Source organism: Stegastes partitus, unplaced genomic scaffold (genome assembly GCF_000690725.1).
Source record: "Stegastes partitus isolate 25-593 unplaced genomic scaffold, Stegastes_partitus-1.0.2 Scaffold1116, whole genome shotgun sequence".
Taxonomy (NCBI): domain Eukaryota; kingdom Metazoa; phylum Chordata; class Actinopteri; family Pomacentridae; genus Stegastes; species Stegastes partitus.
Genome location: NW_007578847.1, coordinates 217,249 through 240,014, shown reverse-complemented (window position 1 = coordinate 240,014; position 22,766 = coordinate 217,249). Strand labels below are relative to the sequence as shown.

The following is a 22,766-nucleotide window of genomic DNA, read 5'->3' as shown; positions in this document are numbered from 1 at the left end:
TTCTGGTCATTGTGGCCAAATAGCTAAATGTTTAATCTGACCGGTTTCTTTCCTTTGTCTCTCTACTAAAACCTGAAGTCGAGCTTTGAGGAGCTGCTTCCAGAGGAAACCTTCCTTCTGACACGGCAGCCTCTCAGGTGACCTAAAACACACCTGACACCTGTGTTCCAGCAGCTTCTTCTTCCATGCAGACCTGCTCTTTGGTGATTCCTGGCTGACTCTTGACCATCGTGACCAGTCGTCTCTCAGCAGCAGGTGATGGTTTTTCTTCCTGGCCGTGGCAGGAACATGACTGTGCAGATGTTTTAACTGGCTGCTCCTGACTGGTTTAAGTTCATGATTTGCTTCTTCAGATCTGCTCCTTAGACCTTCCTGTTGTACTATTTATGCTAATGAGTGTATTTAAAAGCTATTTAAACTGAACCAGAGAAGTCTGCAGCTGTATTCATTTGTAATCACTGACGAGGGATAATATCACAAAGACAGTTTAACAGCTTTCCTCACAACCACAATGGATCATTCAAGCAGCTGCAGGTATTTATTATATAAACCCAACGCAGCAGATTCAGTCATACTTCCAGGAGGCCTATAATAAATCTATGAGAGAACTAAAACGCACGCTTGTTTTTCAGTGATTCTAAGCTGTAGGAGTCTCACACTGGCCTGTTGTATGAACATTATGGTGTATATGGAGCATACTACAGGTTAATGTAAACCATTTAACACACAGACTGTTGTCGCTGTAACAGAGTATTACTGATAGTACTACTGCGTTAGGATTGCTAGAGGAAAGATTTAGGAGCTGCCAACTTTCAGATTCATCGTTTGCAAACTAACTGAACCTGCCACAGCAGCTAGGACTGAAATCCAGTGAATGCACTCCTAAAATATCCGATCAGACGACCTCTCAGCAACACAATCAGCCTCGCAGAGCCCAGAGTGAATGACCATACCATTACTTTTATTGTATATATATACTGGGCTACAATTATAAAAAATAAAGAAAAGAAAATAATCCAGAGAGAAAAATTAAAGGTATTTGTGATCCATAAGGTGCAGACCGCAAACCACTGCAGCACAGTATTACAGTATGAGTGAGAAGTTCAATTTCTATTCCAATGTCCCTTAAATATTTGCTGCAGGTTGTGATGGCCCATAATTCCCCACACTGATAACAGTTCATCACTCATTCCACGCGGCTCCGTTCTGCTGGTGTTCTGCTGCTCGGTGAAGCGTCACCGTCGGCGCTCCATGCTGGCTCGGTGAGACGAACATCTGCTGCCAGGGGTTCTCCTCCGACCCCACGCTCACCGTGTGTCACATACATGTTCATTCTCTGTCAACTTTGTTCAGTCCTTGAAGGAAAAACCCATCTGAAACCAGCAACACGGGGGAAAACAAGCTGGAGGTTCTGCCACCAGGTCCAGTTCTCCTCTGATGATGCCTCTCTGCTCTGGGGGGGTTTGTACTCGCTGTGGCCTCGTCTGCTGTATGGAGGCTTCACCTATCAGACCTCAATACTTCCACCACACTGATGCAGCCAGTCTGGTCAGAGGTACAGAAGATGGTGGTGCAGGGCTGGGATCAGGGCTAAAAGCTTCAAGTCTGGGCAGAACCAGGACTTTACTGGGTTGTACGTGTAACTACAACAGAAAGCCTGGATGGAGATCAGATGAAGTCACGTCCTCACCATCTCCAGAGTCAGGAAAGCCCTACAAGATGCTAGATGTTAGACCTCCATCTGTGGAGTTTACATCTGGGTCTTTTCACAGCTTGTTTCACAGGATTCATTTTATGGCCAAATTTGATTTGAAAAAATTCATGATTCCTTTCTGAGTAGTATAATGTAGTGACAGGTAACCGGGTCAGGCAGAACTTCTGTGTGCCTTAGTGGAGAACTAGTCTGCTCTCCCTCTGCACGGAGAAGCTGGATTATCAGATAGTCATTGTCTACACGGTGATCATGGCTTGCAGGCAGGTTACAGACGAGTACAAACACGGCTCATGATGGTCTGAGGAAGCCAACAGGGGCTGGTTTGAGTGGATTTTTCCTTTAAGTTCCTGATAAAGGGCTGTGGGAGGGCATCACTTGGAGGACTGCTGGAGGAGTCGGAGAATTAACACGAGTTGATCGTGGTAGGAGTTTGGCTTCATTCATCTCGTAACACGTATTTAAGGCGGGACGTCACTGAACACGACATCCAGACATTTGATCTCCAGATTAAGGACGTGTTGTTCAGCGTCCTCCCAAAGCCCCTTATTGTGTTTCTACACAAGTCTGTGTGACACCAGCAATCGAAACAGCAGCAAAGCCTGAACCACAAGTTAGTACTTAACATCACGGCATCATATATACAGTTCTCTAATCGCTCGCTCCTTTCGCACTCTGACATGAGGTAAAGTATGGCGCCCAAGTGCAATGCTCAGTTGTGCTACATGTACAAAAAAAAACAACAAACATCTGCCAGTAGGAGAAAACATAGTCTGCTCTGAAACCAAAGGACTACCTCACCTTCAGCACGCCCACACGCCTCCTCAAGTTCAAAAGAAAACACAAAACAGAAGATGATGCCACTGGAGGCTGACTAGAACACTGGTGATCCTCCATCAGTCACAGACAGTACAGTGGGCACAGTGGCACCATATGAGAGAGTTCACATTCTTTTGATTTTTAAATAATCCTCCCAAAGTCTGCTGAGCAGTTAGTGTGTTGAGCTGTGGATCTAAACGGCTGCGTGGCGACCACAGACTGAGATGTGGGGTGACTGGGGGGAACGTACGCTCCAACTCTAAGGTCTGACCGGGTCTGTCTCTGTTAGGGGAACCTGAAAGCACCGTCCACATCCAACAGGTTTACAGGTGGACCAGAGGACCACACGGCTGCCTGAGAGGTAGCGACAGATTGCACTCTGACAGATTGTAGGGATGCACTGGAGCTCTGTGGCGACGCTGAAGGATTTCCCAAATTCAGACTTTAGTATTCGCTTTGCTGTCTGTCGGAGCCACGATAGGAAATGTCAGGAACCCGAGGAGGGATCTGGGAGAAAACAAGATTAACACCGGTCCCGGTAACGAACGGAAAATGACAACGAATCATCATCCACTCCAGTCCAACACTGATCTCCTCCCACAGAGAAGGCACTGGGCTTTGTGTCCCGTGTCTCTGACTGCAGACATGAGACACAAATGACTGTGAGGAGTCGCTGAGACGTCCGTCTGCTGTGTCCTGAACACGTGACCACAGCCTCCGTCTCCATCACAAACCGAATTGCAGCCGTGTCCAGAGATGACCACTGAGTGCACTTTGAGGTAGAAGCACCTGTGTGTGGGATCACATGACTGTGGATTACACCTGCCGCGGCCGGACCAGCAGTTTACAAGCACACAGGTGAGCGTCTCTTCCAACCCTTATTTATGAGGAGAGATTTGAAGAGATGAGTCAAGTAGTTTCCTCTGCCTGTTTTTTGGTGTCTAATGTTCCAGAGTGCAATCTGCTGCGTACCTCTGCAAGCCCCGCCCTCGTCCTCCCACCAATCAGTCCTCGCCTCCAGAACAGACTCTAAACTGATGCAATTACTGCTAATTAATGAAGAAAACAACAGCTAGGCTTATGCACAGAGAAAACACTTCTCCTCCCTGCCCCCAGAATCGTTAAGTCTCAACCTCAAGTATGGAGGGGGAGAGCCCACGCCACCGCGGCCCGGCGGACCGGTGGGCCCGGTGGGCCCGGTGGGCCCGGCAGCCCATCGGCGGCCCGCCTACAGGACAACCAAACCAAACAGACTTGTTTTTTTGTCGTTTTTTTAAAAAAAAAGGTCAAATAAAGAGGTATTATAGTTACAGTGCAAAAAAGATGAGAAATTCAAGCTTAATACAAAAACATAGCACCAAACAAAAAAGAAAAAAAAAAAAAAGACAAGAAAATGCATGCAATTAACTGAGGTATTCAAGTGAAAAAAGGGCTTACTGATGAGAAAAAAAAAGACATTTAGCAAGAAGCAAAATGTGTCAGAACAAACAGCACGATAAAGGCTGGTATCCGTCTCCCTAGGAATCGTCTTCAACCTCATAGTGTCACATCGGCTTAGCTTTGGTAGGTACGGGATGTGAGGAACACTAGTGTGTTGAAATGAAATAATGGCCTTTTTCACAAAGACTACTTGAAAAGATTCTGTCCTACACGAGTATCCAATTTGTAGAAAAGTCTGCAGCATATTGAACGTGTGATATGTCTTTCTTTTCTTATATCAAAACTGGATGATTCGCTCTGTGGAAAGACATTTAGTGCGCAAGAAGGACTAATTCAGCTCTATCCATTCTTAGTATCAAAACATGTGAAACCAAATCACCAAGATAATGCCATAAACATCTGATCTCGCTCTCACACACTCTAGATATATCCATAGATGATTTAGAACATTTATAGAAGCCATCCAGTTGTCATGGTTTATACATAAGCTACAAGAACATGCAACCTCAAGTGCGATCAAAAACTAGTTTAAATTACAGTAACTGGGAATGTTGAAATTCCTATCTGTTCTGCAGGATATGAGGGTTAGCCTTAGCATCTAAGACCAAGAATATCATTTATGTATTTTATATTTTATATATATTTATATACTTTGCTACGTATATGATTTTGGTGTGACCACACAATTTTCAAAATAACAGACCCTAATGGAATAAGTGCAAAAATGATCAAGAATACCATATCAAGACAGGTTTCAGACAGAAGTGCCACCAGGGTTTGCTCCAGTGGTATCTGCTCGCCACGTCTGCCGTTTTAAAAAACGCTTTAAAACTGACTGGCACTAGTGCACAGGCTGAGGAGTTTAGCTTTTTTCTTCCTACATACTTTGATTTACACCTCTGATTGAACTATGTACAACCTAATACTACACGATAAGCTTAAGTCTCATCTCACTGACAGAAGTTAAACCAAACAAACAAAATAAACGGTGAGGAATTGACACTGCGACCTGACTTCTTTTTTTGTTTTTTAACAGTTTGCTAAACGTTAATAAAGCACTCATGTGATTACACATAGCAAAGAAGGAAAGTAAAGATTGTGTTTGCGCAAAAAAAAGAAAGAAGGTAAAGGATCCAACGTGAAATCTGTTGTGAGATCAGCCTGCTTCTCGTCTCGTGTCTCCACAGTGTTCCCTGGCTGCCTTGGTTGTGCCGTCAGGCTGAACGTACAGGGCTAGCATCACGCTGTTTTGGGAAGCTGACGTTGCTTTTGTTTCCATTAGCGTCAATAGCTTAGGTGCTAATGCTGAGAGCTCAGACAGGGAGCTCAGTTGTTTTGGACCTGAGGTTGATTGGCTTTGAGGCTGCGCAGAGCTCTTCGCGCTGCCGCTGACTTGGCGATCCGGTAGCTGCGACCGACTCCTTTAAACTTGCCCTTCCCGACGACCTCCACCGTCACCCGGACCTTCCCGTCGTACGTTCTCTCTGCAGGGCTGCAGACAGAGGAGAGGAGACACAGCTTCAGACTGCAGGTATGGACGTCCTGTTCCCAACATGTCTGGACAACAAAGATCTGATGCTCAGTGAAACAGAGGAGATGGTTACAGTCAAATGAATGACACACACGGTCGTAGTAACGTCCAGAACTGAAACCAACAGAACCAGACACTCTCACAGCTGTGTCAAGTCTTACTGTCACTATACTGAAAGTCATTCTCCATCTAATTCTAAAGCGAATGCTGGTTATTTGAATCTGCTGAGTGAAGCACGCGGTCCAACATGAAAACACCTGCATCCACCTGTGAGTGTGTGTCTGAGTGTAACGACGACACCAGCAGCCGTGTGCTGAACTCCTACCTGAACTTGGCAGTTTCTGGTTCCATCTCGAGCAGCTCCCTCACAGGAGAGCGTGGCACATTGGCAGAGAACTTTTCTGTAAGAGGTGAAGGATGAGAGAGTGATGAGAGAAACCAACGCAGGATCAACACTCAGTTCTTCAACATGTCCACACAACCCTAACGGACACAAAGCAAAGCTGAATGTCTGCCGTCACCCAGGTTCCCTTCCTGAGCTGCTCATCAGTCCTGCCTGATAAACACATCGATGCAGTTCCACGTGCTCACCTATGAGCGGCCTCATCATCGGATAATACACCTGCCACACCGTCTCCAGAGACATTCTGCTGTCCATGTAAATTGCTCCAGCTAGCGACTCAAAGATGTCCCCCATGGCTTTAGGGACTTCGATGTCCTCTTCCTTCTCCTCATCTTCTTCAGAGCGCCGCAGCTGGTAAAGAAAAGCACAGAGTGGTTAGTAAATGCCACAACAACACAGCCAGACTGGAATAACCTGAACATCTCCACCTTGGCCTGCTGTGGCCGTAGCAGTGCAGCTTAATGACTGACTGACCCGCGACACGGCCTCGTGCTGCACACCAGCACAGCACACGCCAACACCAGGCTTCCTCTCCATCACGCGGTGACACGTGACAGAAATCACCTGTTGGAAGTCTACAGAGTCTGGAGCACCGACAGAAATGTGGCCAGAAGTTCCAGTGCTAGCAGTGGTGCTAAGCTAACAGTGTGCAGTGCTGAGCTAGACTTGGGCAACATGACAACTAATATAATAGAAATGTGCTAGCTGTGGGATCCACACCGTCTATGATGTGGCTGCTCAGTCTCTGGTACCATCATTAGTGGATATGAGTGTTTTTCTCTAATGAACGCCCTCCATCATGGTAGATCTGACTGACGTGACATATAGCCTGGTTTTAACTGGATTGTTTGAATATACCATGTCTCTGTGGTGCATTTGCTGACAAGCTGCTACGCTAAGCCTTCAGGAGAGTCCAGCCCTCAGCTACAACACGCTTTATAACTGCACACTGTAGAAATGTTGTACCAGGACTGATCAACGTAACTGGAGCTGTTCAGACTCTGAATAAGCATCAGATAACCATCTCAGCATTATTATGACTCCAGCATGTGCATTAGAGGACATTAGTTCACGTGTTGAAGCTAAAACTGGGTTTAAGTTTGCTCTTACTTTAAAAGTCTACCACAACAATCCAAACCTTTAAGAATCTCTTCATTCTCACTCCCACCGACAGTCACATGTGGGCTGCTGAAGCTCTGACCCGCCGTGTGATTGTTTAAAGCTCGACACATTAGCAGCTTCAGCATGTTGCTGTTCGCTTAATTTGATGAACGCTGAACGTGGAGAGGAACTGTATCACTGCAGGGCTTTTCTTTATTTCTTTCAGCTGTTTGTGTATGTGCCTGCTGTCCCTAAAGCATAAAAGTAATTCTCAAGCAAAATGAGAGATCTGCTTCCAAGATAGCCATTTCCAGGCAAATTAAATCCAAATGCATTTTCTCCTCAGTACCGAAATCACTGGAATATGGAACAGATTCACAGAAGCTGACAGCCTTGTTATTCAAGCTTATCTTTTCTGAATACTGACTATTATTTAGGGCAGTGGAGGCTGGGGTGGGGGTGGGGCAGCTCCAACAGCAAAGATGAGGCGTTCTCCTACCGGGTTCTGTTGTTCAGTACTGGTACCGATACGATGCTCTTCATCGAAGCAGGACTCACCTCTGAGTCCATGCCTTGCATCTCATTCTTCTCCAGCTGAAACTGCACAAAGTCATCGATGACGTGGAAAAGCTCGGGCGAGATCGCCTTGAAGTACTTGTGGTAGTCGTACTTAACCGCCAGAGAGGCAAAGATGGTGTTGTTGACGAGGGCTGAGCGCAGATCAGTCAGCACCCCGGGAGAGTGCTGCCGTGGGTCTTCATAAAGGTGCTTCGTTATGAGGTAGTCTAGGATTGCATCGCCGAGAAACTCCAGCCGCTGGTAACAATCTGAGGACAGAGTCGTGAAATAATCAGCTGCCATCACACTAGAGACAAACTGGGATCATAAAGGAGCATCTTCCTCAGTAAAGCCTTCAAAAGCTGAAGCTGGAGCATCGGTACACGCTGTAAGGATGCATAGACACTAAAACTGTGACATCTGTTGATAATAATAACAATAATAATAATAATAATAATAGTAAAAGCTGATAATAAAAAGTAATAAAATAAAATCACTCATAGCTGCCACTGTGTTATCAGGCTGTTGTTTTTCAGACTCTCATGTGTCCCAGACATCCTGAGTCTTGCTATCGTTTGCTCAGATTCAGTCACTTAGCTGTTGTTCAGCCTCCATTTGTCTACTTTTGGTAAATCAGTCCCACTGTTAGACACAGCAGCGTACACCAGAGGCCACACTCTGGGAAAGTCCTTCATCTAAACATTGGTTACGCCTCTGAGAAGGAGGTTTTATGGTGGCTTCATGACCTGTGCTGCTGCTGCTGCTGCTGCTGCTGCTGCTGCTGCTGCTGCTGCTGCGTGGTGATCACGTTCATAGGAGGCACAACTCTCTTTAACTTTCCTTTAAAAGGTTTAAATGATGGAACTTAAATCAGATGTCAACAGAGATGTTTCGATGACGCCCTGCTGACTCCTGAGGCGACAGACATCGAGCTGGTTTCAACATTTAGCGTTGGGTAGAAACCTAGTAGTTTATGCTGCGTATCTGGTTCTTTACGAGGCAAACAGCAGGTGGAGACCTATCTGAGCCGTCCTGATGCTAGGACATGAACTCTGACCTGTGATGGTGTTGTAATGGTAAGAGGCATGGGTGAAGGCTTGGAGGAGGTAAGCCTTGTTCTGAAAGGTATAGTTGATCTTCTTTTCAAAGTTCTCAAAGCCGGAGATGAGGTGGTTGAGAGTCCGTTCTGCATCCGGATGGTCCAGCATGCAGCGCGGTGGGATCTTCAGCCAGCCGTAGCACAAGTCGATGGCTGTGGTCTGGCAGCTCTGCACCACAGCCCCGCTCAGGGTCTCCCTCTCCAACGGCAGCACCTGGTGTCACAAGAACACAAAACCTCTACATGTTTCTGATGATAGTTTTGACATATGTTCATATCAGCTAGAGGATGTGGAGCCCCGTTTGTTTCTGCTGGTCACACCTGAGTATTAGATTTTCTGCAAAATACATAATCAAAGAAATGCAGCTTTCATTCTGATCTGTTTCTATTGACGTGGTATTATAACTGTGTCCTACTTGTAGGCATCGCTGTGCTGCTTCCATGTAGGTGCAGGACTTCACACTGCAGTGAATAATGAGAAAGTCACTCAGAGGGTTAACCTCGTTAAGACTCTGACCAGGTCAGAGCTGGTAATTGAAGATCAAAGTTTTCCCACAAATGGCAAAGTTTCACTGAATGCTGGTATCCTGAGTATGTACTCTGAGACGCACACACATGGTTTTAGAGGGCAGTTATACACTAGATGTATGTATTGGGTGCAGATTGTCAGGTCTGGTGTCATTGTGCCTGATCAACATCTGCACTACAGCTGGAGCTGCTGGACTGAAAGGATAAACTGCTGTTTGTGAGTAAAGAGTGACAATACCACAAAATAAATAAATGAATTCTGATGACAAGTGCTGCTGTCAAGCAGCTTCCCACGGAAACAAAAAGAAGAAGATCTGACGTGAGATGATGATCAGGTGACCTTTAAGGCTATTTGCTGGTGGATCCATATAAAAGGGATGAAAATCAGCATCACTGAACTAAACAGTGGTGGACAGATGAGCACAGATACCTGCAGTCTGAGTGTACGACTGAAAAGCAACTACATCCAGCAGGACTGGAAGTGACCAGTGGGCCTGGCGGCGAGGTGACGGTCACACAGAGACCAATGACAGCTCAGGGAGAAACATGAAGCAGTAGGTGTGCTGTTGGAAGGTCATGATGCTACTTATTCATGTGTATTCTGTCTCAATCTCATGAACATCTGGTGCTGTATTCTGACTGGATGTGGTACTGAGATGGATCAGTGTTGGGGGTCCGAGCTCACCTTGAGGCCCAGTGAGCACAGGAACATCTGGGCGGCTCTCTCTCCACAGCTGGTCAGGTAACAGCCCAGCAGAGCCTCCACACAGTCAGCGATGCTCTTGTCTGCGATGCACTGCTCCGTGTGCAGGTCGTAGGAGATGGACTGCTTGCCGAGCTCGGTGCCGCAGTTCTCCTCCGATGGATTCCAAAAGCCCACCACAAAGTCGTCCTCCTCTCCGGCCTTGCTGGGGTCCAGGTAGCACATGGCGTCCCAGGAGCTGTAGTCAAACTCCTCCACCGAGGGCCCGCTGGACACCTGCTCCGAGGGGTAGTGTGCTGTGGTGGGGTGGAGGGGCTTCTTGGGGGCTTTCCACTCATACGGAGACTCCATGGCCGGGGAGGAGGCCGAGGCCGGGCCCAGCGAGGGGGGGAAGCTGCTCAGAGAGATCTTCTTACCGAACGCACCTGATCCCAGCAACATGTTGTCAATGAATCTGATGTGCTCCTTGTAGTACTCCAGATCGTCCTCCATGTTGACCTCATCCTTTGGCTCATCCTTCAGCATCAGCTCACCGTCTTCATCCACGTCCTCGCCATCATCGTCCTCATCGTAGTCGTTCCCAGATCGCCCATTGGTCAGAAGGTCCTCTTTGGCCTGGATGGAAACAGACAGGGGGGGGCGGTAGAGTTCAAGTACAAGAGAAACCAAGAAGAAGTAGTTCTGGTTCAGTACTGGGATGAGGAGTTATTGTAGATGGACCTTCCTGATGCAGGGTAAACACAGCCTGGATTTATCTTAACAGCTGAACCAAATCCATGAACCAGAATCAAGCTACTGGTTGACTGGTTAGAAATGTCCATGACACCAGAGCTACTAAAAACCAATGATGTGAAGGAGAACAGACATCATTCCTAACCCACCAGCCAGTTACAGAAACATCTAGCCATCATACATCAGTACAGCCGGGAACTCAGATCATAGTGTTGGTATTTTCTTATTCCTAACATTCACTGTAGCCGTAGAGTGAAACACTGGGAGCTGTGTGATTTAGAACCAAAACACCAGCACAGTGCTGCCATGTGCTGCAAGAGAAGGTCAAAGCCTGCCCTCTAGTGGCCTGACCACATCATAACACTGACAACACTTTGCACTGTATGCTGTCAAGGGCCTCACCCCAAACACATCACCTGGAATATCTATAATCACAAGAGGTGGTGAACATGCATCACTCAGCAGGTGTACCAGTCACACACACACACACACAGACACACACACACACAGACACACACAGACACACACACACACGATGCACTGGGTTTATACAGTCACACATCACCACATAGGAACGTAGCAGCAGATCCACTGACCGCCTCTGAATCCAGTTTGTCGCTGCTGCTCTTGTCCTGGTTGACCACGTATCCAGGAGGCAGCCAGTTGACAGGAGGGTCGAAGATGGACACCACCATCCTGCTAGGAAGCCCCTTCTTCTTCCCCAGACGGTACAGGTTGCAGTTGCTCACCTGGACAACGGGCAGGCCGTCAGTATCACAGTGCAGCCTCAGAAAAGTGAGTTCTCAGCAAAGATTGAAGCAGATCTTTGGTTAGAGTCGGCTCTCAGGTAAGAACACACCCTGAGTAGCTGAACATGCAGACATCCAGCACAGTGACAACAGTTAAACACTGTTAGGGTTGAACACTAACAGGTAGTGTAACACTCAGTGTGTATAAATACTTAAAAAGAGGTGTCTCTATATTTCCAGCCAACCCTACTTAGATAACACTCATAATAACTACTTTAATGGAGTTGTCAGTGTGAGGCATCATAACATAACACTACCAACCCCAGCACTGCTCTGAGACTGGTTCAACAGGAACTGGACTCAGTCTTCATGAAGGTCGACTTACTTCAGTACAGCTTTAATAAACAGCAGTGATTGTGTCTGACCACTGTAATAGATCATTATTCCAATTTCAGAGACGTTTCTACAGCGTCAGTGTTGACAGAACCGTCTGATGCTCCTCTATAAGTGTGCAGTGATGCTGGGCTCTCTCACCTTCTTGCTGCGCATGTAGCTGAGGCGTCCTTCGTGAGCATCAGGGTAGGTACAGAACAGGTACGTGGTAATGGCATGTTTCAGGAAGGAGTCGCCGAGCATCTCCAGCCGCTCCAGGTTGAATCCATCACTGGCGTTCGATAGGGTCAACGCCTGCAGGATGAGGCCCGGGTTGGGCCCCAGGCTCTTGCGGGAGTCTCCTGCTTGGGATCTGTGCTGGGGGTCCGCAGCAAGGTCAGGAGAAGATGGTGCAGGAGTGCCGGGACCCGTGGCTGCTTGGTCGCAGACTGAGGTAGCTTTATTTGTGTGGTCTGAAGTCCTCCCTGGTGTACATTCATCACTAGGCTGTGGAGAAGTAGAGCTGGGCTTCTTGAAGCTGTGAGGGGGCTGCACAGGAACTGAGGTAGTGGTTTGCATTGATTCAGGGCTCAGCAGCCCAGGGGGGCTGGGCTGGTAGCGTTGGCAATTGTCATGTTGGTGAAGGTGCTCGTCTTGGTGGCCGTCATCGTCACAGTCAGCGACTTGGGCAGTGCCATTAGTTAGGTTCCTGGTGCAGGAGGCATCTCCGAGATCAAGGGCTGTGAATGGGCCCTGCTGAGGCAAGCAGGAGTGGTCACTACAGGGCTTCGTTAGGGGACTAGGATCAGGGCTTCCTGTGTCTTGGTGCTGGCAGTGCTCGTCTCCTTCCTCACTGCAGGACTCAGGACAGGAGATGAATGTTTTGCTGTCAATAGATCTCTTCCAGCCAAAGTCCAGGTTTGGATATCTGTCACATGCAGAGCATCAGTTTGTTAGAACACTGGGGAACCGTCCGGGTCAGCACACACACATGAACCTAAAGAGACTTTAAAATGTCTTGTGAAAGGGAAGAAGTCTGACAGATGACTTTGTACACGTCGGTTTTGTGTCTCAGACCTGTTCTGCTTCCACTCTGATCACTACAGATTTAGGATCAGGCTTCAACAGGACGCAGGAACATCCAAGACCAACTGTACTTGTGTTCAAATCAGCATCTTTCAGCGTCACACTGGGGCTGTGCAACTCACACATTCCCTCAAACAAAACACTTAACATCCATTCAAGTAGAGTATTTAGAAGATGAACTAGTTAAAGTAGCCCTCAGTGATCCTAGATAAGCTCCACACAGTGGTTCAGAGGTGGACAGCTGCAGCTCATGCTTGTGTATGAGGGGGGGCTGCTAGACTTGCACATGAGAGGAAGTCTGGACTGTAAGCATGTGTTTAAAAACTGAGTTCTCAACACAGGAGCATGATGGTGTATGTGCTGCTATGGTGTTTGTTAAGGTCTGAGATGTTAGCAACAGGCTGTCTAAATGCCGCGGGGAGCTGGGTTTGTACAGCGTTTACTACATACCTGTCTGCAGTTAAACTGTCATCAGAAATAAAGGATCTATACGATGTGTTGTTTGTGTGACGGATACCTGAAGTCCGGTGGGAGCGTCTGGGCTCCCACTCCGGCTTCACTGGCTGTCTGGGCTCGGAGCTCCTCTGCGGTCAGCAGGCAGTGGAGACGGTAGAGGATGCTGGGCAGACACACGGCTTTCCTCCACAGAGAGGCAGGAATGGGGTGGATGGCACACAGCTCTGGAACCAGGATCTCATAAACACAACACATTAGAGTGGGACGGTTGAATCAGGAATTCGGCACATGGCAATTTACGAGGATGTGATGCGCCTGAAACTCATCTGTACACAGAAATGCATGTTTCCCTACAGACAGCAGGTCAGCATCCACCCACAGACTGTCCTTAGATAAACTAATTCAGGCATTCAACAAAAGCTACTGCCTCAGGCGCCGTCCATCTGAAGTGATAAAACGTATTCGAACTAGGTCCGTTTCTTTCAACAGAACCAGTACACAGGGTTCAGAGTGATCATCACAGGGTGCAGCAACATCACGATGTCCACGTACCCTCCAGCATGGACAGTCTGCTGAACGCTACGGGCCGTTGTGATTAGTAGTGTATGCACAGAACACACAGACGCCACCTACTGCACATGGAGAACATGTCCTCCAACAGACTACCATAAATGGTTCAATAAGAACAACTACATGTCCTTGGTGTGCAAAGCAAACAGGCCGTTCTGTTACCTGTTTGTTCTGAAGACTCTCCCACTTGGCCTTCCTCTTCTCTGCACTGCTGAGCGGCAGCGCTTTGCCCTTCTGGTTCAGGTGCCGAGGGGTCAACAGGTTGAGTCTGAGGGGGAAGTCATTCACCAAAGAAAGGTTAGAAATGCTCAGAAAAATAGTACTGATAATGAAGAGTTTGAAGGAAAAAAAAAAGCACAACGTATTGTGCAGTGTTTATGACATAAGATGAGCACCTGACAGGGCTCTACGTCATACTGGACGTCACCACACACACACAACCACACACACACATCACACACACATCACACACACATCTCTCACACAAACATCTCACACACACACAAACAACACACACACAAACATCTCACACACACACAAACAAACAACACAAACACAAACAAACAACACACACTTTAAATAGAAAACAATGTAGGATAACGATGTAATAATAGCAGATTTATTTTTTTAATTAAAAAAAAATCCCGACTTCTGAGTAGAAACAAAATGCGACTCTCACAACTTCACGTTTCAAAACAGACCCACATTCTGACCCCAACATCCCACCTTTAGACCCACTGATGTCACACAGCTCTATGTGGTGCAGGTCCAGTGTTGGTGCAGCTCACCTGGAGGAGGTGTGGTCCACATCCAGGAGCGGCTGGTTCAGGTTGGACAGGTCTAGGTTGTACTTAGTTTTGTAATACTCAGCGAACGTCTCATACTCTGGCGAAGGAAACTTGCTCAGTGGCGTCAAGTCTGTGTACACATCGGCGACGTAGAAGCGATGAGGCTGGTCGAAGTTACGGTACCTAGAGAGGAGCAGAGCCAAGAGTTAGTCAGGGGAAGCGTGTCTTCATGTCGTTCTGATCCCCGTGCATCCGAAGTGATCTCACAGACTCACTTTATCATGTAAAATCACTCCAGTATTGTCATGTGGTGCTGCTGTACCTTGGAATGATGACAGCATCCTGGTAGTCCTCCAACTTGAAGGTGAACGGGTTCTGCTTGGTGTACTGAGTGGTAGGAATGCCAGTGCGGGCCTCAGATTTCTCAATGTCCTCCATGAACTTGAAATCCATGTCTAGTGTGTTGGAGTCTCCAACTAGTGGCACAGACGTGATCATGAGAAGAGGCTGATGAGCATCTTCACGTGTTTAGTAAAATGATCCAACCAGCTGCTACTCACCAACATTCAGAGGTAGAACACAGTAAGCCGAGTCAGCCAGCGTGGGCTTGAACTCCAGTGCAGGTTTCTCCAGACGGAGGATGTGGGAGAAGATGTACTGGTGCAGGCGGGTGATGAGGTCGAGCTGGGCAGAGGTGAGCGTGAAGCCAGACTTCTGCAGTTCAATAGAGATGGTCACCTCACCCGAGCGAGTGTATACCGGGAAATGTGGGATCTGGACAAGTTGGAGAAGAAGGAATGACTTGGTGTACCACCCAACTCTATGGAGGTGCTCAAAGGAAACCAAAAGGAATGAAGATAAACGGTGTCAGAGGAAAGCAGTAGGCAACCTACTCGAGGTATGGGTTTGGCAGTCAGGATGCCGAAGCATCTGGTGGTGTCTTCTGGCGGGTAAAGCTTCCTCCTGCGGAAGTTGAGCTCATCAGGGAGAGGGGTGGTGAGGACCATCCCAATCACGTACAGGTAGTAGGTCTGCTCCAGGGCAGCGTAACTGTCCCGTAGACACTCTGGTATCTGGAGAGGACAGAGGAGGGCCACGACAAACACGCAACATCAAATTAGATCCACATACACGAGGCTGGATCTGACAGACTGCTGATGCTTCAAGAGATGACTCCTGTGTCCCTGCCCAGTTTCAGATCATTCATTTAAATACAGGGGATTGAGGAAGCAGGTGTGTATGAGCTGTACAACAAACCACCTGTCGGTCTCTGAACAGGTGTTTGATATTTATAATAAAGCTGCTCTGCCCAGTTCTTCCAGCAGAGGATGCTGCACTTTGGTGACATGATTGAAACAGTGGAATTCATAAGAAACACAACCAGACTGCTGTTTAATAAATGACCTGTGAGACTGCAGTCTGTTGAACATGCACTCTAAACCCTGCAAAGCCGGGCGGCGTGGACAGGGAGGGCAGCGGTTTGAAATGCTCTGATTAACTAGCCACAGTAGGAGGTCATTAACATAGAGCTCATTTAACCAGAGTTCCTCACATACTGTATCATAAGTAGTTGTATTAGAGGTTGTTTCATTCCAGCTGTCACTGACAGGCTTCATGGCATTCGCATTGTCCTTTTGTGTACTCGTGTATTTTTGCAGAATAAAAAAAAAAAACGATAAAAATATGTTTATAATAATATATCAGAAGTTAATTTTTTGCATCAAACTAATGTCGACAAAAACAACATAATGGGAAACTGTGCTTCAGTCCTCTAGGAGCATCCCCTTCACTGCTCTGAGCTCCTGCTGGAAGCATGACGTACGGCTTTAGGGTAGCACTGCCTCCTCTTGGTGGAGCCAGGCCGTCCTGGGACGCTGGTCTCCTCCTCATCGTGAAGGTCCAGCTCCTCTTCATACTTCACTGTCTCCTTTCCCACAGGCATCAGGTGATCGTCCAGCTCGCCTGGAAAGGAAGAACAACAAGCTAAAGCACAGGCAGGACAGGATTACATCGAGGCTGATGGTGCATCTGCCGAACCGTAAGTCTTGTTCTACCTATTTTGTGGAGTTTCTCACAGCATACTAGTGCAACTGCTTTCTCTGCCAGTCGTCCACAGTTCATTATCGGACCCTGGAGAGACAGCGACGTGTCGAGAAAAAAAAAGACAGTTCTTAATAAATCCCAGGTAAAGAGCTGGAGGAAGAGCACTGCTTCAGGTATAACCATAACCCAAGGTGTTCTTCCTCACCTTAACAGGAACTCGGAGAGGGGAGTTTATGGGTAAGTAGAGCGTCGACTGGAAGCGTCCATTCCCCGTCTCTGCAGTTTTACATTTGGGTGCCAGGTGCGTGAATGGGTCGCTGGGCAGCCGAGCACAATACCTGAGCACCAGAGATCAAAAATATCAGTAAATGCACTGTGGTAAAAGCAAAACAAGGTCTATGTGAATTCTTGATCAATGCAACTGATGGACAGAGAACTGAAGACAGAAATCAGATGCCTGTTAATGTGTCCGATCGCCGTGTTGATGGTGACCCGCGGACCTCCGTCCTCAGACCGGAGGACGTACGGTGGGAGGATGTTGTCATCATCCAGCACCTGTTCCACCTCAAACTCACTCACTTCTGCTGACTTGGAGCACTTATTCCTCAAGATCTGCTCAAAAGAAAACAAGACCATCATCATCATCTGGCTGTATCGCCTGGATCTGACAGGCCGAGCTAACTTCAGGCTGACTGTCCCATCCAGCTGGACAAAGAGAAATCACCACCTTCTCTATTGCCTTGTAGGTCGTAAGATCCTCCTCGAAGGCTTTGGTCCTCTCAGTGTCAGCCAGCATGATGTAGTTGGAGACGGGTGCCCTGGCTCTGCCTTTGGACTGGACGTAGGACCTGTACTCCGTGGGCAGGTCGAACCGCACCACCAGGTTACACTTTGGAATATCAACACCTTCCTCCACTATGCTGGTGGCGATCAGCAGGTTGGTTTCGTGAGCCCGGAACTTGCGGAGAACCTGCAGGAGACAGGAACGTGGGTTGTGAGTCCTGCTTTGACGTGTAATGCTTGATAACGGCTTTATGCCATGTCTGCTCTCCAAACATCCCTACGCAGCAAAAACCATTCTATTGAAGTCCAGCTAATTAGCTTAGAGGGAAGAGCTCCACTGAAAGAAAACAAAGTCCTCTGTTTCATCACAACAACAACTGATCTGCTCACACAGATGGACACACCATCTGAAGTCTAGTGCGGACATGTGTGATATATGATGTGTGATAGTGCCAGAATGACTTTTATTTCTGTACCTCCTCTTGTTTCCTGAACTCCACCTCCATCTGCTTGTTCCGGAGCTGGTTCTTTCCGATGCTGTGGCCGGTGATGAAGTTGCTGCTGATGTAAGCCAGCTCCGGGTCCTGCTTCCCCGCCTCCTTGATGAGACTGAGCAAAGAAACAGACATTAGAACTCATCCAGGACAATTCTACAGTTTCTCTCAACTCGTTGTTCTTATACCACGTCGTCATGTGACAAAGCCGGCGGAGCATAACGGACAGATTGGCTTTTTCCTGATGTCCTTTGACAAGCACACATTTGATCCTCTTTGGGAAAACTGTCACCAGATGGTGGTATAACAGAATATCAACCATTTATTTAACAAAAATGTAGGATTGTTCTGTTGTAAACGTGAGCACACCCTCAGTTTCAGAAGGCAGGGCTTCTGGGTTTAGCAGAAATTTTTTTTTTTATTTTATTTTTTTTCCTGTCTCGTATATGTGTACCTCTGTTGAATGCTGCTACCAACAATGTGAATTTCTCCACTGTGAGATAAATAAAGGCATATCTTATCTTATCTTTTATCTAAATACCTGTGTGTAAGGTGTTCAGCATAATTATCAACCCGTATCGAACATCAGCTTCTTTATGCAAACACAGCCCTCCAACTCTCTCTGAACCTTTCTTTCATGCATTTGATAGTGTGCATAAGTTAAATTCTAGTTCAAATTCAGCTTTTGATCAGAAGGCCTTGTGTTGTCGTCACACACTCAGCTGCTCGGTACCCGGTGAAGCCATCCTGAGCCATAACATGTCCACCACCAGGCTCTACAGCTGATATGAGCTTCTTCTCCTGAACAGTTGTCCTTTTTCAACCTTTATTTAACCAGGAGAAGGCTCACTGAGATTAAAAATCTCTTTTTCAGGAGTGTCCTGGCCCAGACAGGCAGCAGCAGGACAGATGAGGTCACAGCAGTTAAAGTGTCCTAATCATTGGTTTGATTCTGTCACTTCTACCTGAAGGCACTGCTTCACAAAGGAATGTTGGCGTTATCAAATACAACAACAAAGCTAACGACTTCCAAAAGCCAGTTAACTCAGACTGACTAAAACATTGTGCATGTGCAGAGCATCGCGTCACAGAGACACGGAGAACAAACGAGACAACGTTACTGCACACTAGAGGGCAGCAGCGACCATCTGTGAACATACAGAAAGTCTGAGTAAGTGCAGGACAAACAGCAGTGACGATGACACATCCTTACCGGTTCAGGACAACGGCTGTGTAACGCCTCTCCACAAAGATGATCCCACACAGGATGTTGGTGAACGGTGAGGGGAAGTTGGCTTCAGGCCTCTCTTTAGCCTCCACCTCCTCGTCCTCATCATCATCCTCCGAGTCACTCCAGGACACGTAGTTGTCCTGGTTGCGATTGTTGTACCACTCGACGCTCTCAAACTGCTGCCGCTCAAATGGCTTGTATTCGTGCAGGATCTCGAGCAGCCGGAGGACCTTTGGCGTGACAAACTTGAGGTCCAGCGAGGCGGGGGAGAAGTGCTCCTCGCAGAGGGCGTGCACTTTGCGCAGGATGGTGTCCGTGAAGAGCAGGAACTTGCGGTTGAGCTCCTCTGGCTCATGCTTGATGTACTTCTGCAGCTCGCGCACCATGATGCCTGCTGCCTTATCTGCACACCAAGGCCCCAGCACCTGGAGCACAGCTCGGCAGTCGCTCAGGACCTGGAGGACAAGGACAGAAAGCAACACATGCAGACTGAGTTCTCCTCCAGGTGCGCTTGCTGTTTTGCTGATAACATTATGAACCTATGAGACCAGGTCTAGGTTGATGTCCGAGGCTCTAGTCGCTGCCTGAGGGGAATGCGTGTACAGCAGACCAGATCATCACCGTCACTAACTGGCTGAAACTAGCCCTGAAGCTGCTGAGGCTTCTCTGTCGTGTCCACTCACAGGCGCCTCCTCCACATCACACCAAGTCCTCTGATCATTGTTGTCAAGCAAATATTGCTTCATGAATATCTGATTATGTGCCAGCCGCTGAAGGTCATTTCACATTATAGTCACACACACACATAATGAATGAAACACAGGAAATAAAACAGGAAATCTCTCACCTGCTTTGAGATGAATGTGGGATCACGATCCTCTCTGGCAGCAGACATGTTACAGTCATTCAGGAAGTGGAGAGCATCGTCCAGCTCTGCCTGCAGACAGGAGGAGAGCCCACTCTTGTCCACATAGGGGCCACAGTCCAACACCACCTCTCTGGGCTGAGAGGCATACCTGTGGTACAACACGTTGCACAGGTGTGAGGTACGAGTCATGGTTCTAATGAGCTGTGGTCTGTGGATATGACTGTTGTGTTTACTTATAACTAGCTAAACCTTGCACACATTCAGCCCTCAGTATAGTTAACTAGCCCAGCTACTGATGATAGACTGCAGAATGGCTTCCAGCACCTGTCCAAGACCACGAGGTCAGTGGCAGTCTCAGCGTTGCTCTTCAGGATTCTCTCTAGAGTCTGGATCTTCAGCTCCAGCTCCGACGGGTCGCACTTTCCATTCAGAATGGAAGCGGTGAGACCCAGGACACGAGGACTGCACGAGCATTCCTCAAACAGCTGCACAGAGGGGACACAGGTCACTCATGACTCTCCTGCATGGCTCTCTGGAGGCCTCACCAAAACAAACGTCTGTAAGGTCACAGTCTCACCTTCATTATCTCACAGTAGGGGTGGTCTGTGATGGCCAGGTGACAATCATCAAACACTACCAAGTTAATCTTAGACAACGGTAAAACTTTGTTCATCAGAACATGCAGGAATATGTGGCAAGTCATGACCAGCACCTGTATGGAGAAAGTTAAGATAGGAGAGTGTTACTGACCATTATCTGTAAACCAAGAACAACTTAAAGAAGAACAGTGAGCACACCTGATTCTCTACTATCTCTTGATTCCAGTGTTGGTCAGTCCACGCTAAGGTCCTTTCCAAATCTGTGTACTCTCCCACCCGGAGGTCAGAGTGAGTCCTGACTGCAGCTGCTTGCTGAACTACAGATGATGCTGGACAGGAAAACAAAACACAAGAAGTTGTCTCGAGGACGAATGAGGCTGGAACCTCGGTGGCACATCACCAACAGCAGCAGACAGGGCGTGCCGAACGTACCTGTGTTTACAAGGAAAACGGTCCTCTTTGCATTTTCTTGGTAGCGTCCACGGATTTGGTGGGAGAGCTCTTTCGTTAGAAGTACTGCAATAAAGGTCTTCCCTGAGCCGGTATTCAAGCAGACGATAGTATTGTGTTCAAGAGCTGCTTCAAGAAGTTCTACCTGTAAGGAGAGGCTGAGCTTTACAGAAACATACTGCCAGTGACAACTACCTCTTCATTTGTGAACTTTCTCTGCTAAATTACTGCTGTAGCCTCTGTGTGTGTGTGTGTGTGTGTGTGTGTGTGTGTGTGTGTGGGCAGCAGCAGCAGCAGCCTCCTTGCCTGATATTTCCTAGGTGTGTAGATGTTATCATGGATAGCCTCCTGCTGCCATGGCAGACCAAAGAAAGGCCCCATGGGTGAAGTGGCAGGGGTGACAAGCTGTAGGCCTGCCATGCTTCAGAGAGGTGAGGTCGAGGGGGCTGGGCTCCTCCAGTCGTCCACGTTATCTCACTTCATCATCCTTTTCTTTTCAGAAGTTCACTGGCAGGGGAGATCAGATGGCTGTGTTAATGAGCTACAGGTGACACCTCAGCTGCACACTGAGCCCAGGTAGCTGATCACAACACAAGCTGGGGCCACGATGTGCAACTGTCTTCTGGAACAACTTCTTGACACCCATGCTGAGATGACAAACAGCTTGTTTGCTGCTTCTTTTTGATTATTTTTAGGAAACATACTCACAGGTAACAGCTTAGACTTTCTGGATGAGCAGGCAGCATCCAATCTGGGCTTCATGATAAAATATATCGTGACCAACTGATGCTTCCCCACATCTAAGAAGAAACAGACCTGACAAACAGAAAACAGAGAGCATCATTGTGCATTTCAGACACAGCAGTGTAGTAAACTGTGATTTTGGGCTTCTGAGTTACCCACTACTACAGATCTACCCCCTGGAGAGCGCCTCCGTTAGCCACCGGCTCGTTGTGCTGCTATAAGGCCTTACCTCGAAGCAAGCAGCATGTGGCAGGAACCGTGACTGGATCCTCACACTGCAAGCACAGAAACAGAACGGTGAGGTACAACTAGGAGCCAGAACGGACAGAGAGAACGGATCCATCCAAGCTTCTCAGAACCATCAGCAGACTGCTCAGCCCCAGCAGCGAGCTGTGAGCACAGACCGTACGTAGACAGATCTGTTAACAAGCACAGGCCTGTGTACGGATGGAATGGTTCACATTAGCCTGTAATTTAAAACATGAGAAGCCTCTGCAACAAGTCCACAGTGAGCTCTCCGACATATTTAGCACAAACGAAGTGTGTCGAATTAGTGCTGCTCACGCTACACCACCCATGACAGACCCACAGCAGCAACATCCCTGTTGCAGAACCTAGTATTCTAGGAACACGTATTCTAGGAACAGGACAACCACAACCTGATACAGTCCGCTTCACATTTTCCTTGATCTTTCAAAACATGTAGGAGTAGGGCAGCATAGTTACTGTCAGAGTGAACATCCTGACCATTTCCAACTAATCAGCAGGCCTGTTGACTTAATGACCTTCACTGATCCATCCTCACTGATCCTAACAACAGGCCACCAGGCCAGAGCCACATGTAAAGACACCGTCCACATGTAGTCCACAACGGAGCTCAGCAACAACACCGTCCACATGTAGTCCAC

The 22,766-nt window shown here is 47.7% G+C and overlaps 1 protein-coding gene across 1 annotated transcript; it reads right to left on the bottom strand.

The window, feature by feature from the left end:
* Window positions 1-940: 940 nt before the first annotated feature.
* dicer1 (dicer 1, ribonuclease type III) lies at window positions 941-21,555 on the bottom strand. The gene is made up of 27 exons (XM_008296286.1): window positions 21,421-21,555; window positions 21,097-21,259; window positions 20,863-20,993; window positions 20,643-20,777; window positions 20,390-20,550; window positions 20,045-20,213; window positions 19,180-19,652; window positions 17,949-18,081; window positions 17,417-17,659; window positions 17,147-17,301; window positions 16,895-17,027; window positions 16,701-16,776; window positions 16,469-16,608; window positions 15,540-15,719; window positions 15,207-15,420; window positions 14,969-15,122; window positions 14,647-14,829; window positions 14,021-14,126; window positions 13,350-13,525; window positions 11,909-12,674; window positions 11,222-11,374; window positions 9,876-10,508; window positions 8,621-8,876; window positions 7,564-7,832; window positions 6,093-6,255; window positions 5,827-5,902; window positions 941-5,462 (listed from the first exon to the last, which is right to left on the bottom strand). The coding sequence occupies exons 1-27, from the start codon at window positions 21,532-21,534 to the stop codon at window positions 5,297-5,299; spliced, it is 5,721 nt and encodes a 1,906-aa protein (XP_008294508.1). The 5' UTR covers window positions 21,535-21,555; the 3' UTR covers window positions 941-5,296.
* Window positions 21,556-22,766: the final 1,211 nt, after the last annotated feature.

What these genes read in the sequence shown, in the direction of transcription:
- dicer1 (XM_008296286.1), bottom strand. Translation starts at nt 21,534, where the DNA reads ATGGCAGGCCTACAGCTTGTCACCCCTGCCACTTCACCCATGGGGCCT. An exon ending in CGTTTTCCTTGTAAACACAG is followed by an intron (nt 20,994 to 21,096) that starts GTACGTTCGGCA and finishes TTTCCTGTCCAG; the next exon opens with CATCATCTGTAGTTCAGCAA. An exon ending in CTGCCAAACCCATACCTCGA is followed by an intron (nt 15,421 to 15,539) that starts GTAGGTTGCCTA and finishes CAACTTGTCCAG; the next exon opens with ATCCCACATTTCCCGGTATA.